This window comes from Camelina sativa, chromosome 11 (genome assembly GCF_030686135.1).
Source record: "Camelina sativa cultivar CO46 ecotype springtype chromosome 11, ASM3068613v1".
Lineage (NCBI taxonomy): Eukaryota > Viridiplantae > Streptophyta > Magnoliopsida > Brassicales > Brassicaceae > Camelina > Camelina sativa.
Genome location: NC_141890.1, coordinates 17,479,397 through 17,499,061, shown reverse-complemented (window position 1 = coordinate 17,499,061; position 19,665 = coordinate 17,479,397). Strand labels below are relative to the sequence as shown.

Genomic DNA, 19,665 nt, shown 5'->3' with positions numbered 1-19,665 from the left:
AAATTCAAACCAAACTAAAGCTCCCACCGGTTCTGTTCATAAATTGGGAAAACTTATTGGCCTGGATCAGGCTCAGCGCAGCTTCCTCCCGATCTTTGCTAAGAAAGAGAATCGCTCAAGTCACATTAATCTGTGCTATTTGGAAGCAGAGAAATAACCTCCTCCACAATCTCCAAGACATTCATCCGTCTATCCTCTTCAAGACTATAGACCGAGAGATCATCAATACCATAATTACTGCTAGGAGACATCGAAGGAAGTTCAAGATATTACTGGGTCTTTGGATCAGATGAAGTTAATCTCTGAGAAAGTTATTTTGCTTCCTTTGTTTTTTTTTTGTTTTTGTTTGCCAAGGAACCAAATTCTTGGTAACCAACTTTGTTTCATTTTTATGATATCTACTCACTTAGCAAAAAAAAAAACATGGTAGGTGTTGTCAAACAAAAAGGTTCACTAGAAAACTTGTTTAACAGTTTGTTGCTGCGGTGATAAGCATGGATTAGAATTTTGCGAGGCAAATTTAACAATTCAAAATGATGTATAATTATTAAAGTTGTTAAAAGTTATGTACAGTATTTGTTAGCTATCCTTTTTTCTTTTTTTTTACAACTTTTGGCAGCCAAAACTAAGTTAGTAGCCGTGCCCGATGTAAAATATAACCAATGCCTCGTTTATAATGGCTATATAATTTAGTACTTCAACGCTTCAACTAGGTAAACTCTAGATTCTACTAGTTCTAAAATTGTGTAAGTAAGGAATTGTATAGTTAATTTTGTTTTTGTAAAGGGTTTACTATACGCAATCGTATCGTTGTTTATATATATAGTTGACGAAGTAAGTAAATTGTTTTTTATAGTCGTCGTGCGTTCCACATGAGTCGTTTTCAGAGCAATATTATGTCACGAGATGATACTTCACAAGAATTAGTATTTTATGTTGTGATATAAAATTTGTAAGTCGCGTTTGGGAACGACAAAGGACGTTACATTGGTTCCCAAGAGGTAAAAAAACTTAGGGACCCCTTTTATTCCTTCACTGTAACCACTGATCGACCACAACATGCTTCTTTTTATCGGTGTTGATGTTTATACGATTTTGATGGGACTGGTTCTCTCAATCAGGATATGAATCATATCTCCAATAATCTTTCATCTCGTTATTCCCTCGTTTATTTATTTTAATTCACTCTTTATTACTTAACAACTTCACCAGATAAATTCTGGATCATCTAATTATATTATTGTTTCCTTAACCAACTTAGCAACACTAAACAAATCGACTAATGGAATAACTAGCCCTTAATGTTGTTAATTATAATTTTATAATTGCTAAATTTGGCTTAAATCTGTAGCTAGAAATTTTAAGGTTTTAGAATGTATCTTTTTTTTTGTTCAGCAGAATGTAAAGGCAAGTGTCGTTATTACATGTACGTATCTTAACAGAAACTCATAATTTGGACTCAAGATGTCGTTTTCCCTATCAGAAGTTCAGAACTATATATGAAATTCTTGTCTTTGGCTGAGTTTTGTTTTCTTTATATTCCTAGATTGAGTAATTCTCAAGCTGATGCTCTTGCTCATCAAAAAAACTATCAGCAATTCTTTTGTAGATGTTTTTGCACCTGATTGGTTTATCAACTTCCACTCCATGAGAAAAGTTACTACTCGGTTGCCAAAAAAAAAAAAAAAAAAAAAAGAAGAGAAAAGTTACTACTCAAAAAAGAACAACGCAGATGCGATAAAATTTCACAATAGCGGTTGATAAAGTTTCAGTAACAATCCATTTACTTATAATCATTTATATACCTAATCGTAAGCCAAATATAAAAAGGGAACGAGGCTGAAGTGTTGATGTAATCCAAGATCAAACTAACCATATTGAGTCTGTTCGTTTCGTCGCCGCAAGTACATGCGGCTGCGTCAACCACAGCTATCGTTGTTCGTTTGGTTGCCGCAGGTACCTGCGGCATGACGCTGCGACAAACGCAGCTTCTAATTTTGAACGTCGATTAGATGCAGCGATTAAAAAAGTTGCGTTTGCCGCTGCCGCTGCCGCCAGCGTCAACGAAACGAACAGACCCATTATCAATTTTTATATTTGTATAGAGCGATAAATTTTGTAACATGGAATATTAATGCAAAGGTATATTAAAATGTGTTTCTGGTTTTCTCTATTTCTTCTTCTTCTTCTCTTCGTCCATCTTTCAGTGCCTTAAAAAAAGGCTGTTTTTGAAACCCGATTTGTCTTTTCCCGAATAGGAATTTTTGAGTGAAAGGAAAAAAATCGTGTCTTTTTTTTTATTTCCACTAATATCAAATCGGCGAATATTGTTCCCACCATTCTTATCTCCTTGTCGTCACTCGGAATTTTTTTTCTTTTTAATTAATGGGATCCCTTTAATAATCTAAACCTCTCTAATAATTTATATATTTTTCTCAACCTTGGCGTCTCCTCCGTTGAAGCTTTCCCACATACATTCTCAAATCTGTTCACGGAGACTCAAATGTATCCTTCTCTCGACGATGATTTCGTCTCTGATTTGTTTTGCTTCGATCAAAGGTTCTTCCTTTCTCACTCCCCTTCGCTTCGATTCATTTTGTTTTCGTTTGATTTGATTAATCGAATTTAATCCACTTTCCAATCTCAAAATCGTATCTTTATGTCTCCTGGCTTTGATTTCCTAATGTTCAATTCGATTTCTGTGAAAGGGTTGTTTTTGTTTCTTGTTTGGCCTAAGATTTGATTCGGTTTAAATTGAACAGGTGATGTAACTCTATGGACCTTTTTGTTGTGTTAATCTGATAGTCTATATTGGTTATATATATATACTCTCTACTGATGGATGTGGATCTCTCTGTTCATGACTCTCTTGCAGTAATGGAGCAGAACTCGATAATTACACACAATTTGGTGTGAATTTGCAGCCTAATCAAGAAGATACCTTCCCAGATTTTGTGTCATATGGGGTGAATTTGCAGCAGGATTCAGGACAAGTCTTTAGCATTGGACCTCAATTGGACTTGTCGTCGTTTGATGGTGTTTTGCCGCAGGAGCCAGAACAAGTAGCGGGAAAAGATTGTGGAACTGTGCAGGAAGAAGAAGTAGAGATCGATTCTGCTTCATCTGGTGGAGCTGTTAAGCAAGAACAGGAACATTTAGATGACGATTATTCGAGAAAGCGGTAAAGTTTTGGAAAGGAATTCATACTTTTTTGTGAGCTGGCGGTAGTTGATTGTGTGTTTTGATAGAATCTGTGATGCTTGTTAATAGTGCAAGGACTGGATCGTGTAGCAGAGGAGGAGGAGGAACCAAAGCGTGTCGTGAAAGATTGAGGAGGGAGAAGCTAAATGAGAGGTATGTTTAGAGCTTTTAGTCTCTGTGTTGGATTTTGATGTTGTTTTATGAATTAAGTTGTCTTAAGAAGAAAAAATGTGTTGGTTAGGTTCATGGATTTGAGCTCGGTTTTGGAGCCTGGGAGGACTCCGAAGACGGATAAACCGGCTATAATTGATGATGCAATCCGTATCTTGAATCAGCTTAGAGATGAAGCTCATAAGCTTGAAGAAACTAACCAGAAGCTTTTAGAGGAGATCAAGAGTCTCAAGGTTGGTTCATCACTTTCTTCATAAACCAAGAATCTTGTTCTATTGAATTGAGAGCGGATTTTTAAGGTTTTTACATATCTTTGTAGGCGGAGAAGAACGAGCTAAGGGAGGAGAAACTAGTGTTGAAGGCGGATAAGGAGAAGACGGAACAACAGTTAAAGTCAATGGTGGTTCCATCTTCAGGGTTCATGCCTCAGATTCCAGCCGCATTTAACCACAACAAAATGGCTGTTTACCCGAGTTACGGCTACATGCCAATGTGGCATTATATGCCTCAATCAGTTCGTGACACATCTCGTGATCAAGAACTCAGGCCTCCTGCTGCATAGAAACTCTCAATTGTTTTTTTTTTTTTTTTGATACCCATAGGGAATCTCAATCACTTGGTTTAGGATTCATCCGTTTGGCAAGTGTAAAAGCTTTACTCTTGGTCTTGGGTTGTATTTTTAAATAAAAATGTATAATGAACTCCTAAAGCTTGTGATTTCTTGTTTCTAGTAGATTTTATGCAAAGAGAGACTTTGACTGTTCTGATTTTTTCTCTAATCGGAGTCTTCTTACATATAATGCTTGAACCAGTTCTCTTAAACCAAATCTGAGATGAGTTTGTTAACTAGAAAGGTAGGGGTCGAGAAGTCAAGTTAGCACCAAAATTTTAGCTAAGAACAAAAAAGTAAAATTTTAGCTCAGAACAAAAAAGTAAATGCTCTCGTTGAGAGTTGAACTCAAGACCTCCCGCTTACTAAACGGGTGCTCTAACCAACTGAGCTACGAGAGCTTCTTGTTTCTTATACCTTCCCTATGTAAATTAACATTCATTGAGTAGAGCCATTCAAATGATATTTACCAATCAAGTAATTAGCAACTTAGTGAGCAAGTGAAAATGGGTTTACTGAAGTTAGTTAACCTAAAGGCTATTACGTAAGTTAATAAATCAGTCACATTGTGAAATAAGACAGAACAAGAATAGCAAATTCGAAATTGAAATGGTCTCTCTCTAAAGATGCATAAATATCTCTACAAAATGTATCATAAGCTTCATGAAAATAAGCAAAATGATTTGCACAGTCATTGCCTTCCAATGGCCTCATCAGATACAATCTTTAAACACGTCCTGGATTACAAAATGAAAAATAAAATACAGACTCAAATAAACCGGATGAAACACCTGGCCTTTTTTAGTTTGCTTTTGCCTTTGGAGCCGTCTTCTTCCTGAGTTGCCTACCGTGTCTCCTTGAGTTCTTCATTCCAATAAAGAAGAGCAGTCCTCCAAGGAGAGCCAAGCTCTGAAGAGACAAACACACAGAATAGAAGGTGGTCTCAGGTCTAGATCAACATTGAATATGAAACATAAATCTCACCCTGTTCACCGCTACATATATTAAGTTTTAGGATTGAGTTTGTTTGTAATTCACTCTCGGTTATTGCTATGCAAAGATAAGAAATAATAAACCAAAATAAGATTTGCTAACCTGAGTAAATTTTGAAAAGAGTTGGCCGAATTCCTTTCTGTCGACATCATAGTTGTAGAAATCATACAAAATTGGGGTAGCAACGGCTTGATGAAGAAGCTGAAACAAGATTTAGTAGAGGTTTTAACAGGGTTTTCTTCATTCAAGTAAACAACAGTAATTTAGAAAGGAGCAGTAGTTGTTACATACCAAGAGATAAGCTCCCAAGGTGCTGCCAAAGACGAACAAAAGTCCACCAATACCCTTCAAGGCTATGGCAGCAGCAACAAGAAGCTTCATCTGCAAAACAAGCAGATTTAACAAAAAAAGGAATCTCAAAATCTATTTGGTAAAAATGTTCTTGGACAAAGTATATAATAGAAATGAAGAAGAACGTACATCAACTGGTGGCAAATGCTGGCCAGTATGAGTTGTCACGTGGTTTACAAAGGCATTGAATTTTGGTTTCAAAGATTTAGCTGATCTTCCACCATCCTCACCAAAATCATTGAATCTGCTCGAAGTAGCAGGTGAAAAATATGGTTATTTCGATCAGAAAGGGAATGAAAAAAAGTGGAGTTAAACTAAGTGAATCAAATTGCAATGCATCTCATATAACAAAGCAGAGATAGTCAATAGAGCTACGGAAGAAGGGAACAAAGGAAATAGATTTCTTCAAGAGATAAGTAAAGAAGCAAATATTATCAACAAAGAACAACAAAAACACTACTACAATCTGCATTTGTAAGTCAGAACAATTGAACTGTTTAACTTAAAAACATGAAACTGGAAGAGTAAATGAGTTTCCTTGGTTAGGTGAAAGGAGTGACAACCATAAAGAAAAACAAAGGAAGGTTAGTTGAAGTAAACTACATTAGAGTTTGGACCAAGACTTACAATTACACCACCACCAACAAAAAGACCAACTCAACAAGCAACTTTTAACCCCCAACTAACGAGGGCCGTAAAGTAAAAAACTTCAGAAGACCAAAGCGCCAAAATTACAGAGAGAGAGATAAATCAAACAATGTAATGAACTAATGATCAATCACAGTCAAAGTCTGACCAGAAACAGCTTATTATACTATCACATCTATCAAATTCAAACCCAAAGCAAGATCCACACTTTTCACTTCAATCTCCTCAGAAACTAGTCCAAAACTCACACACTAATCTACAAATCGAGCTACCAAATTAAAGAAATGAACCTAAACCCATTGACTCTGCTCTCTAAGACGACAATGCAAAGATATATCTCTCTCAAGAATAAGCAACACATTGAACTAAAAGAGACAAAGGAAAACGAACTAAAAAAGCAAGATCTAAAACGAGCAGATCTAAAACGAGTCAAAAGAGCAGAATCTAAAACGAGTCGGGAGTCGTAGAAGAGAAATTTGCTTACTCTTGCCATGCGGAGAGAAGAAAGACGGAAACAAACAGAGCTCTACCAAGGAAAGAAACCAACTCCATTGAAAGCTCTCTATTTGCTTTCTCTCTTCTCCGGAATCAAAACGCAGAAGACAAAAAGAGAGAAGTCAGATTTGGTTCCTTAAATCAAAAAGAAGAAAGAAAACGAAGAGGCCTCTTTTAATTTTTTGAAATATTTAGAATTTTGGGGGAGGGTCAAAAAAGTTGAAGAAGGAGAGTTGCTTCGTAGACCTACACGCGCGAGTACATTTAATATTGCTTTTTATAATTCGCTACTTCATTGGGAAGTAAATGCCACGTAGGATACTTTACACGTGGGTTAGCCAATGAGGTTCTTCCAGGAGTCCTAGTCATTTAACTACTTAAGCCGGCGACCAATAAAAAATGCGGCTCATTTACTACTACCATCATTTCTGCACCTTTTTAATACAGGACATCTCTTCTTCTTTCTTTTTTTAACCCTTCAAATCCATTGATTAAGAATTAGCAAATACAGAGTTGAAATCAGGCAAAATACATAGAAAGATTGAAAAGTATAAAGAGAATTCAACATTTCTTTCACGCTGATTTTTAGTTAATTGATCCGCCAAAAGTTTGATTGCCTTGATGTCCAGCGGGAGATAACATTATCAAATCTCGTCAACCAGCCTTTTGTGTCTTGTACCCAGTTATAGACGTCAAAAAGCAGAGAGGAAGAATTGATCACCTTGACCTACTTTTGGCAATCACCTTCAAAGATAACATTTTTATGCCCATTACTCCATGATTGTTGCACAGCAAATATTAAGTTTTGACACTCAGCTTCAAAAGCTGACATAACTTTAGACCCTGTGGCTTGACCTGCATTCTTAAACTGTCTTTGATAATCTCGCACAATCCAACCGGATGTTGCTTGTCTGTCAACATTTAGAAAACTACCGTCATAATTACACTTAACACATCCATAGGGTGGTTTTTGCCAATTAGAGTTGTTCCTTCTATTACTGCTGGTAGAACTTTGAACCTGGGTAACAACTCGTGGGGGTGGAGGAATAATAGCTAACCATTCATCTGTTTCTTGCTTTGCTTCCTTCAACAATCTCTGCCAACTGAGGTTTTTCCTCTGAAAAATGAGCTTATTACGACCTGTCCATATTTTCCAAAGAATCTAGAATGGGAGGAGGGATAGTCGATCATAGTGACTCCTCTGTTTATGAAAGTATAAGATCGCCTTCAGTTTGTCCTCAAGGGGCTCATTTGGATTTAGAAGACTTCTGATAGGGATATTAGAACATCTCCAAATTTGCATAGCATGGGGACATGTAAAAAAGAGATGTTCAGTAGTTTCAACAACCTGATCACACCGTTTGCAAAATGGATTAGAAGAGATATGTCGTCGCACTAGTTCATCTCCTGTAGCTAGAGCACGAGAAGTCATACGCCAGAGGAAGTGCTTGAATTTTGGAGGAAGTTTTGTTTTCCAGATTTCTATTTTTAGTTGCGGATTTCCAAAAGGATGTCTAACTTGAAATACCTGTTCTGGAAGATGGGTTGCAAGCCAATAGCCAGACTTGACTGAGTATAGACCGCTTTTTGTTTAGTGCCTTCCAAGGTGGTCTTGAGTTTGCCAATGACTCTTCTTTATCCGTAGAACATGCCTGACATCATCTGGATGAACCGTCTCACGAATTAAACTCTCATTCCAACCGCTTCGATTTAGCAATAATAGAGTGTTTACAGTGGATGAGTCATCTTGTATATTCGCAGCTAACCGTGGTGGTCGAGGACGATGCACTGGTAACCAAGGATCAGTCCATGTATTGATTCTTAAGCCGTCTCCAACCGTAAATCATAATCCTTTTTTAAGGAGATCACGACCACATAATAAAGATTGCCAACCGAAAGAAGGCTGTGTTCCTCTTGTAGCATCAAGTATATTTGAATCGGAGAAGTATCGACCTTTAAGAATACGTGACAGAAGGCTGTTCGGATGTTGTAGTATTCTCCAGGCTTGTTTGGCATGTAGAGCTTCATTGAACCGTTCTATATCACGAAATCTAAGTCCTCCTTCCTTCTTCATATACTTTAAGCGATCCCATGCTACCCAATGCACCGCATTACCATTTTTTTGAGTATTCCACCCGAAGTTTGCTATAATTCTCTCTATTTCCTCACAGATCCCTTTAGGAATCTTAAAACAATTCATCGTATAAACCGGCATTGCAAGTGCTATCACTTTTAGTAAAATCTCCTTCCCACCTTGAGATAGAAATTTGTTATTCCAACCTTTCGTTCTGTTTTGAACCTTCTCCACAATATATTGAAAAAGCTCTTTCTTCTTACGACCAAACTGTTCTGGCAGTCCCAAATATTTACCACACCCACCATCATTATAAATATGTAGACGATGCCGTATCTGCGTCTTAGTGGCTTCCGAAACCCTTTTACCAAACGTCAATGCAGACTTTCTAGTGTTGATTTGTTGTCCTGAGGCTTGCTCGTATTGTGAAAGGATGTCTTTGATAGCAATGCAAGATTTAATGTTCGCCTGGCAGAAAAAGAGAGAGTCATCCGCAAAAAGGAGGTGACTCACAGAAGGACAAGCGTTGTTGATCTTCATTCCTTTAATCAGACCTTGAGCCTCAGCCCTCTTCATCATATGACTTAAAACCTCAGCACAAACAATGAATAAATAGGGAGAAAGGGGATCACCTTGCCTAATTCCCCTTTCTGGTTGGATAAAACCTTGAGGGTTGCCGTTTATGTTGACTGAAAAGGTTGGAGTTCTGACACAGATCATGATCCATTGAATCCATCTGACATCGAACCCAAATTTAAACATTGTTTCTTGTAGAAAATCCCACTCGAGGCGATCATAAGCCTTGGTGATGTCTATTTTTATCGCCATGTAGGAATTTGCACAACGCCTTTTCACTTTGAGCGCATGGATAAGCTCATGTGCTATGAGTACATTATCCGTTATAATTCTACCAGGGATGAAGGCTGCATGTTCCTCTGAGATGAAACCATGCAAATGATGTTTTAATCTCCCAACCAAAACCTTAGAGATTATCTTATAGCTGACATTGCATAAAGCTATTAGCCGGAACTCACTCATATGCTTCGCTTCAGGTGTCTTAGGGATTAAGCAGATGTTGGTATGGTTGAGTGACTTGTCGAAGACTCCTTGATCAAAGAAAGCACGAACCTTCTGTGTGACTGCGTCTTTAGTAGTATTCCAAAAATTCTGGTAGAAAGCTCCAGTGAAACCATCAGGTCCTGGAGCCTTTGTAGCACCAATATCAAAAACTGCTGCCTTTATTTCCTTCTCAGTGACTGGCTTTGTTAAATCCTGGTTGATCATTGGTGTGATTCTTTGCTTGAAATCTCGAAAAACATGATAATGGTTGTTCTGTGGTGTCAACTCGCTTTTAAAAAGCTTTGTGAAGTATGCTTCAGCTACTTTACCAATCTGATTATCTCCACAATGCTCAAATCTTTCATTATCAAGAATCGAGTACATTTTATTGCCGGCAGTGTGACTTTTTGCTGTGGCGAAAAAATACTTGCTGTTGCGGTCACCACTTGCTAGCCATACTTTCCGGCTTTTGATTCTCCAAAACTCTTCTTCTTCCTTATAAGCGCAGCTCAGTTTCATTCGGAGGTCACAAATATGGTGCGTAGGGGAGCCATTTGTATGAGCTTGGTCAAGTCGTTTCTTCAGTATGCCTATCTCTTCCTGAGAGTTTGTTCTGTTTCCTTTCTTCCAAATGGAAATGGATCGTCTGCATTCTTTGAGTCGAGAGTGTAGGCACATTGCTTGCCCAGGTCTCATAGAAGTCCATCCTTTGTCTACAGCATTACTGAATCCTTCTTTGTTTACCATTCTTGAGTCGAAATAGAAATGACCTCTCCGGGGTGTAAAGTCATTTGACATGGTAGTGATAACCGGTCTATGGTCTGATTCAAGGAGCTCCAGAAACTCGACATGGGACGCAGGGTATTGAGCTAACCACTCAGAATTTACCATAGTACGGTCTAAGCAACAGGTAACATCATGAGTATAGCGCTTACCTACCCAAGAAAAAGGGTTCCCAGTATACTTAAGGTCCTGAAAATCACAAACTTGAATCATCTTCCGGAAGTCTAAGAAGGAGCTTTCAGGTGAGAGAGGGCCTCCACGTTTCTCAGTATTGTTCTTAATCTCATTAAAGTCTCCAATAGATATCCAGGGACCATTTCTATTCACCGCAAGCCGTTGTAGACGTTCCCAAACTAAGTGTCTTGGAGATGGGTTTGGATTCCCATAGACACACAACAAATAAAAACCAACTCCATTAACTTGAACATGCGTATCTACAAGATTTGGGGAATGACTAAGAACTGAAACCGAAATACGACTATTCCAAATAAGTGTGATACCACCACTTAAACCTACAGGAGGGAGTGTTACAACCCGATCATATCCTAGCTCTGCAACTATGTCTCGTACAACGTCGTCTCCTTGTTTTGTTTCAAAGAGGCAAATGATGTCTGGAGAGTAAGTCTTCTTTATCTCCTTTAGACGTCGAACTGCGAGGTCATTGCCTAATCCTCTACAGTTCCAAGCGGCTGTCCTCATGGGGGAAGTGGTGGTATAGGGCCCACCGCGCCTCTATCAAGATCAAGGGGACTGCTGATGTCCCTTGGATAGCTACATTCTCCATCATCAAAGCTTTTGGCTTTGGTGCTTTCCAACCTCTCAGCAGGTTCAGGTGAATCATCTCTCTTACGTTTACCTCTGGCATCCATGGAGGTATCAGTGTATTCAAGAGCCGTAGGACTGACATATGGAAGAGCAGTGTGGTTATCAATAGTCTCAGCCTCAGGACGAACAGCTGGAGCAGGTAACACTTGTGCAGCTTCAGGAATCGGATCTTCTTCATCAATCTCTCGGATGACCACACCATGATTGCCTAGGTCTGCAGGATGACCAGGGTCTTCATCATCATCATTGTTGTCAAAGTGTTCTTCACCACCATTTTGCAGAATGCAAGCACCTGTGTCGTGTGTTATCATACCACATACCTCGCAAACACCCCTGAGGCATTCAAAACAAAATCGGAGAAGCATGTTGGTGCCTTGTTGAAATTGGATATGACGCTGGAAGCGGAGTGGAAGGGTGATGTCCCAATGGATCTGGACGCGAACGAACTCAACTCTAGCAGCAGCCTCCGCATCATAGTCAACATCTAGGAGATTACCAATCGATCGACCAATGTAAGAGATGACTTCAAGGTTGAGAAATTGGAACGGGATTTCACGGATTTGAATCCAGAAAGGGATGAAATCAATAAGAGGAGGATTGTCATTGGGATACCAGCGTTGGAGGATCAACATCCGGTCATTGAAGCCCCAAGGTCCACGACGAAGAACCAACTCCATTTCTCCTTCAGTAGGAAAGATAAATTGGAAGTGATTACCACCCACCATACGACCATGAACGACACCAGCTTGTCCCCAAATTCTGGGCGTAGACGCGATGATGGAACGCACATTCTGACGGCGCGGCATGACTGGACGACCAATGAGAATAAAATGATTCTCTGCTGCAGCATTAGCCAACACAACTTCCGGAATTGCAAGCGGAGCATCATCGGCACCCAAGTTGATATCTTATACTCTTTGTCGGAGATTATCAGCCATTGAGAGAAGCTTGAAACAAAGGTATTGAAATAGGAGTATGAATAAAGGAATCGAGAAACGTAGATGGAGAAATCGTAGATCCAGAGTTCGGTATTTATAGAACAAATCCTTCTTTCCAACCGCCAAATGAGCATCGCGAAGGGAGATCCACTTCGTAGAGATAACCGACGCACGATCACAGAGTGGGTAAAGCCCCTCAACGTCGACGAAACCGTCGGTAACCGTCTCCGTGGAGACAAAGTTCAACCATCAGGGGAGAAACCAAATCGCCCTTTTCATCGTGGATTATCATCTCTTCTTCTTTCTTTATTTCTTTATTTCTTTTTCTTTTTCCTTTTTTTTTTAAATTACAGCATTTTTATTTTATTTAAGTATACATATTTGTGGGTTTTGACGCAATTGCACACACACAAAAAAAAAGACATACATTAGAGTGTAATTTTTTGATATACATTTTATCAAAAATTATGAACATTTAAAATTTAATAACGATCTAGATGATCTGTATTTATGTTGATATAGGGTCTGTTCGTTTCGTTGACGCTGGCGGCTGCGGCAGCGGCAAATGCAATTTTTTTAATTGCCGCATCTAATCGACGTTCAAAATCAGAAGCTGCGTTTGACGCAGGTACCTGCGGCAACCAAACGAACAACGATAGCTGCGGCTGACGCAGCTGCAGGTATTTGCGGCGACGAAACGAACAGACTCTGTCGATGTTATCGATCTACTATCGCACTTTTATAAAAACAAATTTTAAAAGTATCGATAACTTCATCAAAAAATTTAAAAGACGAAACCAACTCACAAAATTTAATACCAACAACTAATCAAACATAAGCTAAGATAAAATTTAGTTATCCACTACAACACTCAAACATTAGTTCAAAGTTCAAACTAGCGAGAGAACGAAAATAGAATTTGTGGATTTGAAAACTCTGGAAACCTTGTATTTCCTGTACAAAGAAAAAATCATTTATTGATGCTTAAAAATGTATTAAAATACTAGATTTCGGACCTGTGCTTTAGCACGGGTTGAAACTTCTTTTATTTATATTATAATTTTTATATAAAATATAATTTATGTGATTAATTTTAAAAGGTTTTGTGAATAAAACATTATGCAATAAAATCATATGCTAAATATGAGGACTTGAAATTTTTTTGAGATTTGTTATGATTTTTCTGCAGATTAGCCTAAATTTTTTGAAATTTATCAAATCAATCATAATAAACATTTTTTTGCTATTTTGATATATAGTTGCTAGTATAATCGAAAATCACTGTTAATCCGTGGAACAATCATAAAAAATAATATATTTTGTTGACTATATATAGTTAATTAAATATTCTGTGGAGATTTTGTTTCATTTTTTTGGAATATTTTTTAAGAGGATCTGAAATTGAGATTTAACTAACTCATATAACCTATAACCTATCAAATAATCAAATAATTAATCTTATAACCTATATTATATAGCCTAAAAAAAGTTGTACTTCCGTTTTATTATATAGGGAATGTTTTTCCTTTGCTTTTTGTTTTATGTGGACAAACATGTTCAATGAAATATTATAGTCACCAATTTACTGTATTATTAGAATCATTTATTTCATTTATGACGTTAGTAAAATTTTAAAGTTCAACAATTTTATCTTAAAATTATTTCATAACATATAGTTGAATACATTTTTGTTTAAGTTTAAAAAGAATTAATACTATAATAAATGGGCATGCAGTTTTCTAGATGATACCACAATTCAATTAGACCATCTCTAATGGTTACCTCTATATTTTACTCTAAATATAGAGATCTCTAAAAATAGAGTAGAGGTTTACTCCGATGGTTGCTCTATTTCTTACTCTAAAACAAGATTTTAAGTTTATTATATATTTTTATTTTGTTCTTAATTTCTAAGATAACCTTTTAGTTTCAAAATCTACAAATTATGTCTACTTATTTTATTTTAACAAAAAATCAATAAAAGTAAAGTATTATTAAAATTAAACTTGTGGTACTAGTTATGTATTTTATATTTATCGTTTGTTATGTCATCATATTTTATAAATTAAATATATGTTATTGTTGTATTTTGAATTTTAAATCAATCCAATAGATTTCTTTTTAAGATAAAATTATATAAATGTAAATTTTTATTACATAACTTTTGTTTAGGTATAAAATGGTAAGATATAACAATTGAGGGATTACTTTGTAAACAAAAAAGCTCTACTCTAAAAATAGAGAAATAAATAGTGTTACTCCAATTTTGAAGTAAGATATAGAGTACCATTAGAGATGCCCTTAGACCGATGTCCGTAAATAGTAGGATTACTCTCGACATGCCGCAAAATATATATTTTTTTCACAATCATAATTAAATTAATTTAACATGTTTAGTATTCTAATATCTTGGTATTAACAAAATAATAGAATGATGGTTTATTTGTATTATACTACTGGATTAATAATATTTTAAATTTATATTAATGTCGTTTTACATTCATCTCATCTTTTTTTTTCAATCAAACTTTAATTAAAATAGAACTCCAAGATTGGTAGTCTGAACCAAAGAGAAAGTGTTTACAAAAGAAATTCATGAGATTAACGATATGGATGACCGAGCGAGGCAATTCTCTTTCAAGATTCGACAAGCGTGAAATCTTATACATGCTAAAGAGTGGAAAATCTAGAGCAGGTGAAATTTATCTAGAAAGTTAGAAAACACCGGTCAATCTTCAGAGATTTAGATCATTGTAACTAGTTTTCAACTTGTCTCATCTTATAACCCCGTTATGTGATATTTTAAAATTTTATATCTGCCATAATTTAAGGGTTCAACTTAAATTAAATTAAACATATACAAAATTTAAAATTTGAATATGCTTGTCAAGTTAAAGTTTCTACTCACTCGGATTTAGATTCAAATTTGATCTTATTTGTAATATGAATTATATCTTTGTCTAAAAACTATTTTTAGACGAAGTGGAATGTTAAATTTTTATATGTATGTTTCTAAAATTTTGAATCACAATATATGTAAAAAGAGATTATTTTTTTATTAACTTAATTTATTTTTTATTGATCAAAGAGGTGTTATCATTCCATTAATTAGAAAGTAACAGACAATGCATAAATTGTTTAAAGTACAACAGAGGATAAAAAAAACCAAAGCATAGAGCAATGAAAGTACAAGGATAGATAGGAGCATTCGATGTGAAGAGCTTGAGAGCTATGAACCACATGCTAGGAAGCAGCATGGAACATGTGAGGTCAAGGCAAACCGATGCAGACTCCATGAACAAGTCAAAGGAGTAGAAAGCCACTGTCTTGAATCTTCGAAGACTTGGCGGAGATGAGAATGGCAAAACTGAGTTGCCAAAGGATCGAGCAGGGGAGCTGAGGCTCTGATAACCAGTTACTACAGAGGTAGTTGTTGGTCCAAGGATGATAGGGCAGGACTTGAAGAGGTTGTGGTAACCACTCCTCCTTGAAGTGAGGGTCATAATGCCACTAGTCTTCAAGATTATATGCAGGGACTTCAGAAAGTAGTTGGTTTGCGGGTTAAAGATCTTTGAAATTTGGTGAGATAAAGGTAGAGAGTTGATGAAGCATCGGTAACCCCAACTCCATAGAGGTGGGATCATAATGCCAAGCTTCACCAAGCAAACTCCATAAGCGGGATCATCCCTAGGGTAACCGATTAACATGATTTTCAAAAGACTCCTAAGCCAATCTAGCAATAGTGGTGGTTTAAGATTCAAAAGCAATCTTCGGACTAAAGAAACCAATAAACTAACCAATGATTGCTTAGGGTGGGAAAGAGTATAGTTCATATCAAACCCGGATACACACTCGTTTCGACACAAATGATTATCAATTATTCTAGAAAGATCAAGTGTTCTGCTACCGAGGTTAACTCGTCTTGACCAAGCAGAAAATATTGATACTAACAGATTTGATCGTGATATACAACTATCGAAATGTGGTCGGATTAGGTACCAGTTCAGGGGTGTACCATAGTTTAACCAAGGTAAACTATCTACCGTGCAACTGAGATATGAGTGGAGAGCAAACCTGGTCCAGAGAGGTAACAACCGGGGAAACAGAGAGTGCCAGAGTTTTGAAATCGTTGTCAAGATCTTCCATGGCCCTGACATCAACACAGAGCTCCCGTCCATCTGCTTCCGAATAAAACATTTGGGGAGTGGATGTAGATCCGAGGAGCGGAGAGTTGTTGCAGTTGATTGCGGGATGAGCCAGATCGCTGGATAGAGTTCAAGATCCACCGGCTGAGGAAGAGGAGATTGAAGTTGAAGCAGTTTTGGAATGGAGATTTGAGATGTCATAACCAATCCGATAGAACCAACAGACGCAGAGACCAAACTTAAAAGACATATGAGACGATAGAGAGGAAGAAATGGTATCCCAGAGACGCCGACCGACATCAACGCCGCCGGAAGTGAGAGCTTCGGAGATGTGCAAGAGAGAGTTTACGGCTAGGGCAAACTCATTAACTTAATTTATATAATAATAATTTCAAACAATTTAAACAAAATTAGTACAGTTAGTACGTCAATTTTGATTCGAATTCGGTTCCTCGAAATTCGGTTTTGTTTTAGTTGGGTACATTTGAATTGGCTTTTTGGGGCAGAACTAGTTAACACATTCGATATGATATGTCAAAATAAATTAATCCAATTATAATTATATGAAAAATTGTTTCACAGTATACCGAAATCCTAGTTTAATGTTTTATAAGACATAGCAGCGCAAAGCAACACTGTTATCCTAAAGGCTTCAAATACTTTTCAGAAAATAGCGAGAGAAACCACAAAACAGCACTGTTTATGCCAAAAGAACACTGATTCGAGAAAAGCAGACCAAAACAGAACTGTTTCTCCTCCGATAACCACTTCAAGTTCAACCCCTAGCTAAACCAACTCCAATTTCCGGTACCTCGAGTTCATTTATTTAGCCTCTAAACCGAATCCTAATTATTTCGGTTACGGATTTAAAACCAATCCTAAAGAACAACAACACTGAAAAAGCCAACATTGAACATGTTTATTATACCTGGGACCATAATTCTAGTTTAACATTGTGTTTCTCCCAAAACAATTTTTCTTTCTTTCTTTGTTTAAACGAAAGATTCACTCTTCAAGAGAGGCTTTAGAGCTTGGGAGTTGCAAAGACTCTAGCCTCCACACCAAGAATACCACAAAGCTCCGGATACAAACTCTTCCTTATCGACGCATACACCTCACCACTCCACTTCTTCGCCGCCAACTTCTCACCAAGGCGCACAGTAGCCTCCACAACACTTTCCGCACTATCATACCCCGCAGCGTCAACGATCCCCAAACCCACCGCTTCTTCTCCTCTGATCTTCTTCCCACTCAGCAACAGCTCTCTCCTCGCCGCACTCGTCCCGATCTTCGCCCTAACCAACGCCGAGAAATATTCCGGCATCGAAAGACCTATGTCAACCTCGCTCATGTACAGAACCCCACGGTCTTTCCTCATGAAGACGTAGTCGTGGCTCAAAGCCAGAATCAGTCCCGCGGCGGCGGCGTGGCCGTTCAAGGCGGCGATCGTCGGCATAGGGAGATCGAGAAGCGCTGCGACAACCGGTTTGAATGATTCGACCATCTGGTGAAGCCGGTTCGCGGCTCCGGTTTTGGATCCGGCGGTTTGAGCCCAGGCGAGATCGAAGCCGTTGGAGAAGAATTTGCCGTGAGCGGTGGTGATGAGCACGGATCCACGTTTGGACTGAGATTTGGCTTGATCGAGGAGGGAGAGGATGGTGGCGATCGTGTCGGGATGGAATCTGTGTTCGCCGTCGCCGGTAAGGGTTAAGAGGAAGAGATCGCCGCGTTTCTCTAACGTACACATGGTGGTGGTGGTGATCGGAGGAAGAATGATTGCAATTGAAATTGAAATTGAAATGTGTGACTTTGGTGAGGTTGAATTATGTTACGGAGAGATCTTATCTTTGATTAATAAATATTTTAATTGATGGGTTCACTTAATAAAGGCCCATGGGCCGGCGTGAACTAATCTCCTATTTTTTGGTCAAACTCAAAATTTAATTTTAGATGGTATTTCCTTTTAGGAGTGATCACACTATGCAAAACAATTAAAAGAAACAACTAGATGAGTAATAGCACGGGTTGAACTTTATATTACACAAAAATTATGTATATTTTTTGTATATTAAAATAGTTTTTCATATTTTTAATTAATTTTTAAACAATATTATCATATAATCTTAATATTTTAATTTAAGCTCTCATCCATTATAAAAATCATAACTCAATTTATCATATAATCTACTACATGTAAACTCATATATCGCTTACAATTGTTAATTCAGAAGATTTTGTAAAAAGTTTGTTTATATTGTCAAATTTGTTTATATATTTTATTCTTTAAAGTGGTATTATTCTTCCGAATTAATTGGCTAATAATAGTGTGAATGATTAAGGTAAAATTTCTGTAGATATTGTGGTTCGTGTCAAGATTCATTGTTATTATCAATAATACATCTAAAATAATTAAGGAAACCAGTAAATCTCGATTACAATAATCAAGTGAACTCGTAAATCCAAACTATACAAATAATATACTTAAATTATTAATGTATTAATTTTATTAATATACTTTCCTTTTACCCGTAAATTTAGACTATACAAATAATGTTTTTTTTGTATGAATATGGTGTATTCCGGTGAATGGAGATGTCAATGATTTATATTAAAAGTTTGGATAGGTGTTAGATAAGATTTTATTTTGGTTGCATAATCAGAAATCACAATTAACATTGATTAATTTATGAGATTTTTTTTGCCTTATGTAAATATACTCTTTGGAGATTTTATTTTATCTTTTGGAATATCATTTTTTAAGAATATCCTAAATTTAGGTATAACTAATGGTTACAATCCATATAACCTATTTTGTAACCAACTAATGAATCAAATAATAATATAACTTTATAACCTATAACTATTATATAGTGTACCAAAAAAAAATTGTGTACTTCTGTATTATATAGGGAATGTGTTGATAAGCTTGAACTTTTGTGTTGAATAGTGTTTAAAAAAAATAAGATCTATACTATAAAATGATGTTTTGAATTATAATTTTGTTCATAAAAGAATGATTTTATTGATTATATAAAAAATTAAAATATAAATATTTTATATGTAAACAAATAAATGTTTATTGTACTTGATTTGTCCTATTTTGGTGGTGGTTGACGACGGTCCAAAACAATTCAAGAGGTGACACAAATATCTCACTCACAAAATTTGTCTCCAAAAAACTCGATAAGTGCAAATTTGTGTGTACCGAGTAGACTTTGATCTTTATGGCTACAGCATATGACTTGACACTCATTTTTTCTGCATTCTTGCATGGTCTTCAAACCGTATAATGCATGTTACAAAAGAATAGTACTAGATAAATGATGTGATATTCAAGATACAATATTATAATATAAAAATCCATTTTTCAAG

General features: G+C 36.7%; 3 protein-coding genes and 1 non-coding gene across 4 annotated transcripts; 1 reads left to right on the top strand and 3 right to left on the bottom strand.

The window, feature by feature from the left end:
- The first annotated feature begins 2,120 nt into the window (after positions 1-2,120).
- Positions 2,121-4,132, top strand: LOC104723764 (transcription factor bHLH104). Its single transcript, XM_010442163.2, has 5 exons — positions 2,121-2,559; positions 2,876-3,181; positions 3,271-3,354; positions 3,443-3,605; positions 3,692-4,132. Exons 1-5 carry the CDS (start codon positions 2,504-2,506, stop codon positions 3,932-3,934), a joined length of 852 nt encoding a protein of 283 aa, XP_010440465.1. The 5' UTR covers positions 2,121-2,503; the 3' UTR covers positions 3,935-4,132.
- A 177-nt stretch (positions 4,133-4,309) lies between these two features.
- TRNAT-AGU (transfer RNA threonine (anticodon AGU)) lies at positions 4,310-4,383 on the bottom strand. Its single transcript has one exon. It is a non-coding gene; the product is annotated as a tRNA-Thr (tRNA).
- A 196-nt stretch (positions 4,384-4,579) lies between these two features.
- Positions 4,580-6,735, bottom strand: LOC104723763 (uncharacterized). Its single transcript, XM_010442162.2, has 5 exons — positions 6,459-6,735; positions 5,456-5,570; positions 5,267-5,356; positions 5,078-5,176; positions 4,580-4,891 (listed from the first exon to the last, which is right to left on the bottom strand). Exons 1-5 carry the CDS (start codon positions 6,524-6,526, stop codon positions 4,784-4,786), a joined length of 480 nt encoding a protein of 159 aa, XP_010440464.2. The 5' UTR covers positions 6,527-6,735; the 3' UTR covers positions 4,580-4,783.
- A 10,453-nt stretch (positions 6,736-17,188) lies between these two features.
- LOC104723762 (enoyl-CoA delta isomerase 2, peroxisomal) lies at positions 17,189-18,176 on the bottom strand. Its single transcript, XM_010442161.3, has one exon. It carries the CDS (start codon positions 18,038-18,040, stop codon positions 17,318-17,320), a length of 723 nt encoding a protein of 240 aa, XP_010440463.2. The 5' UTR covers positions 18,041-18,176; the 3' UTR covers positions 17,189-17,317.
- Between the last annotated feature and the right edge of the window lie 1,489 nt (positions 18,177-19,665).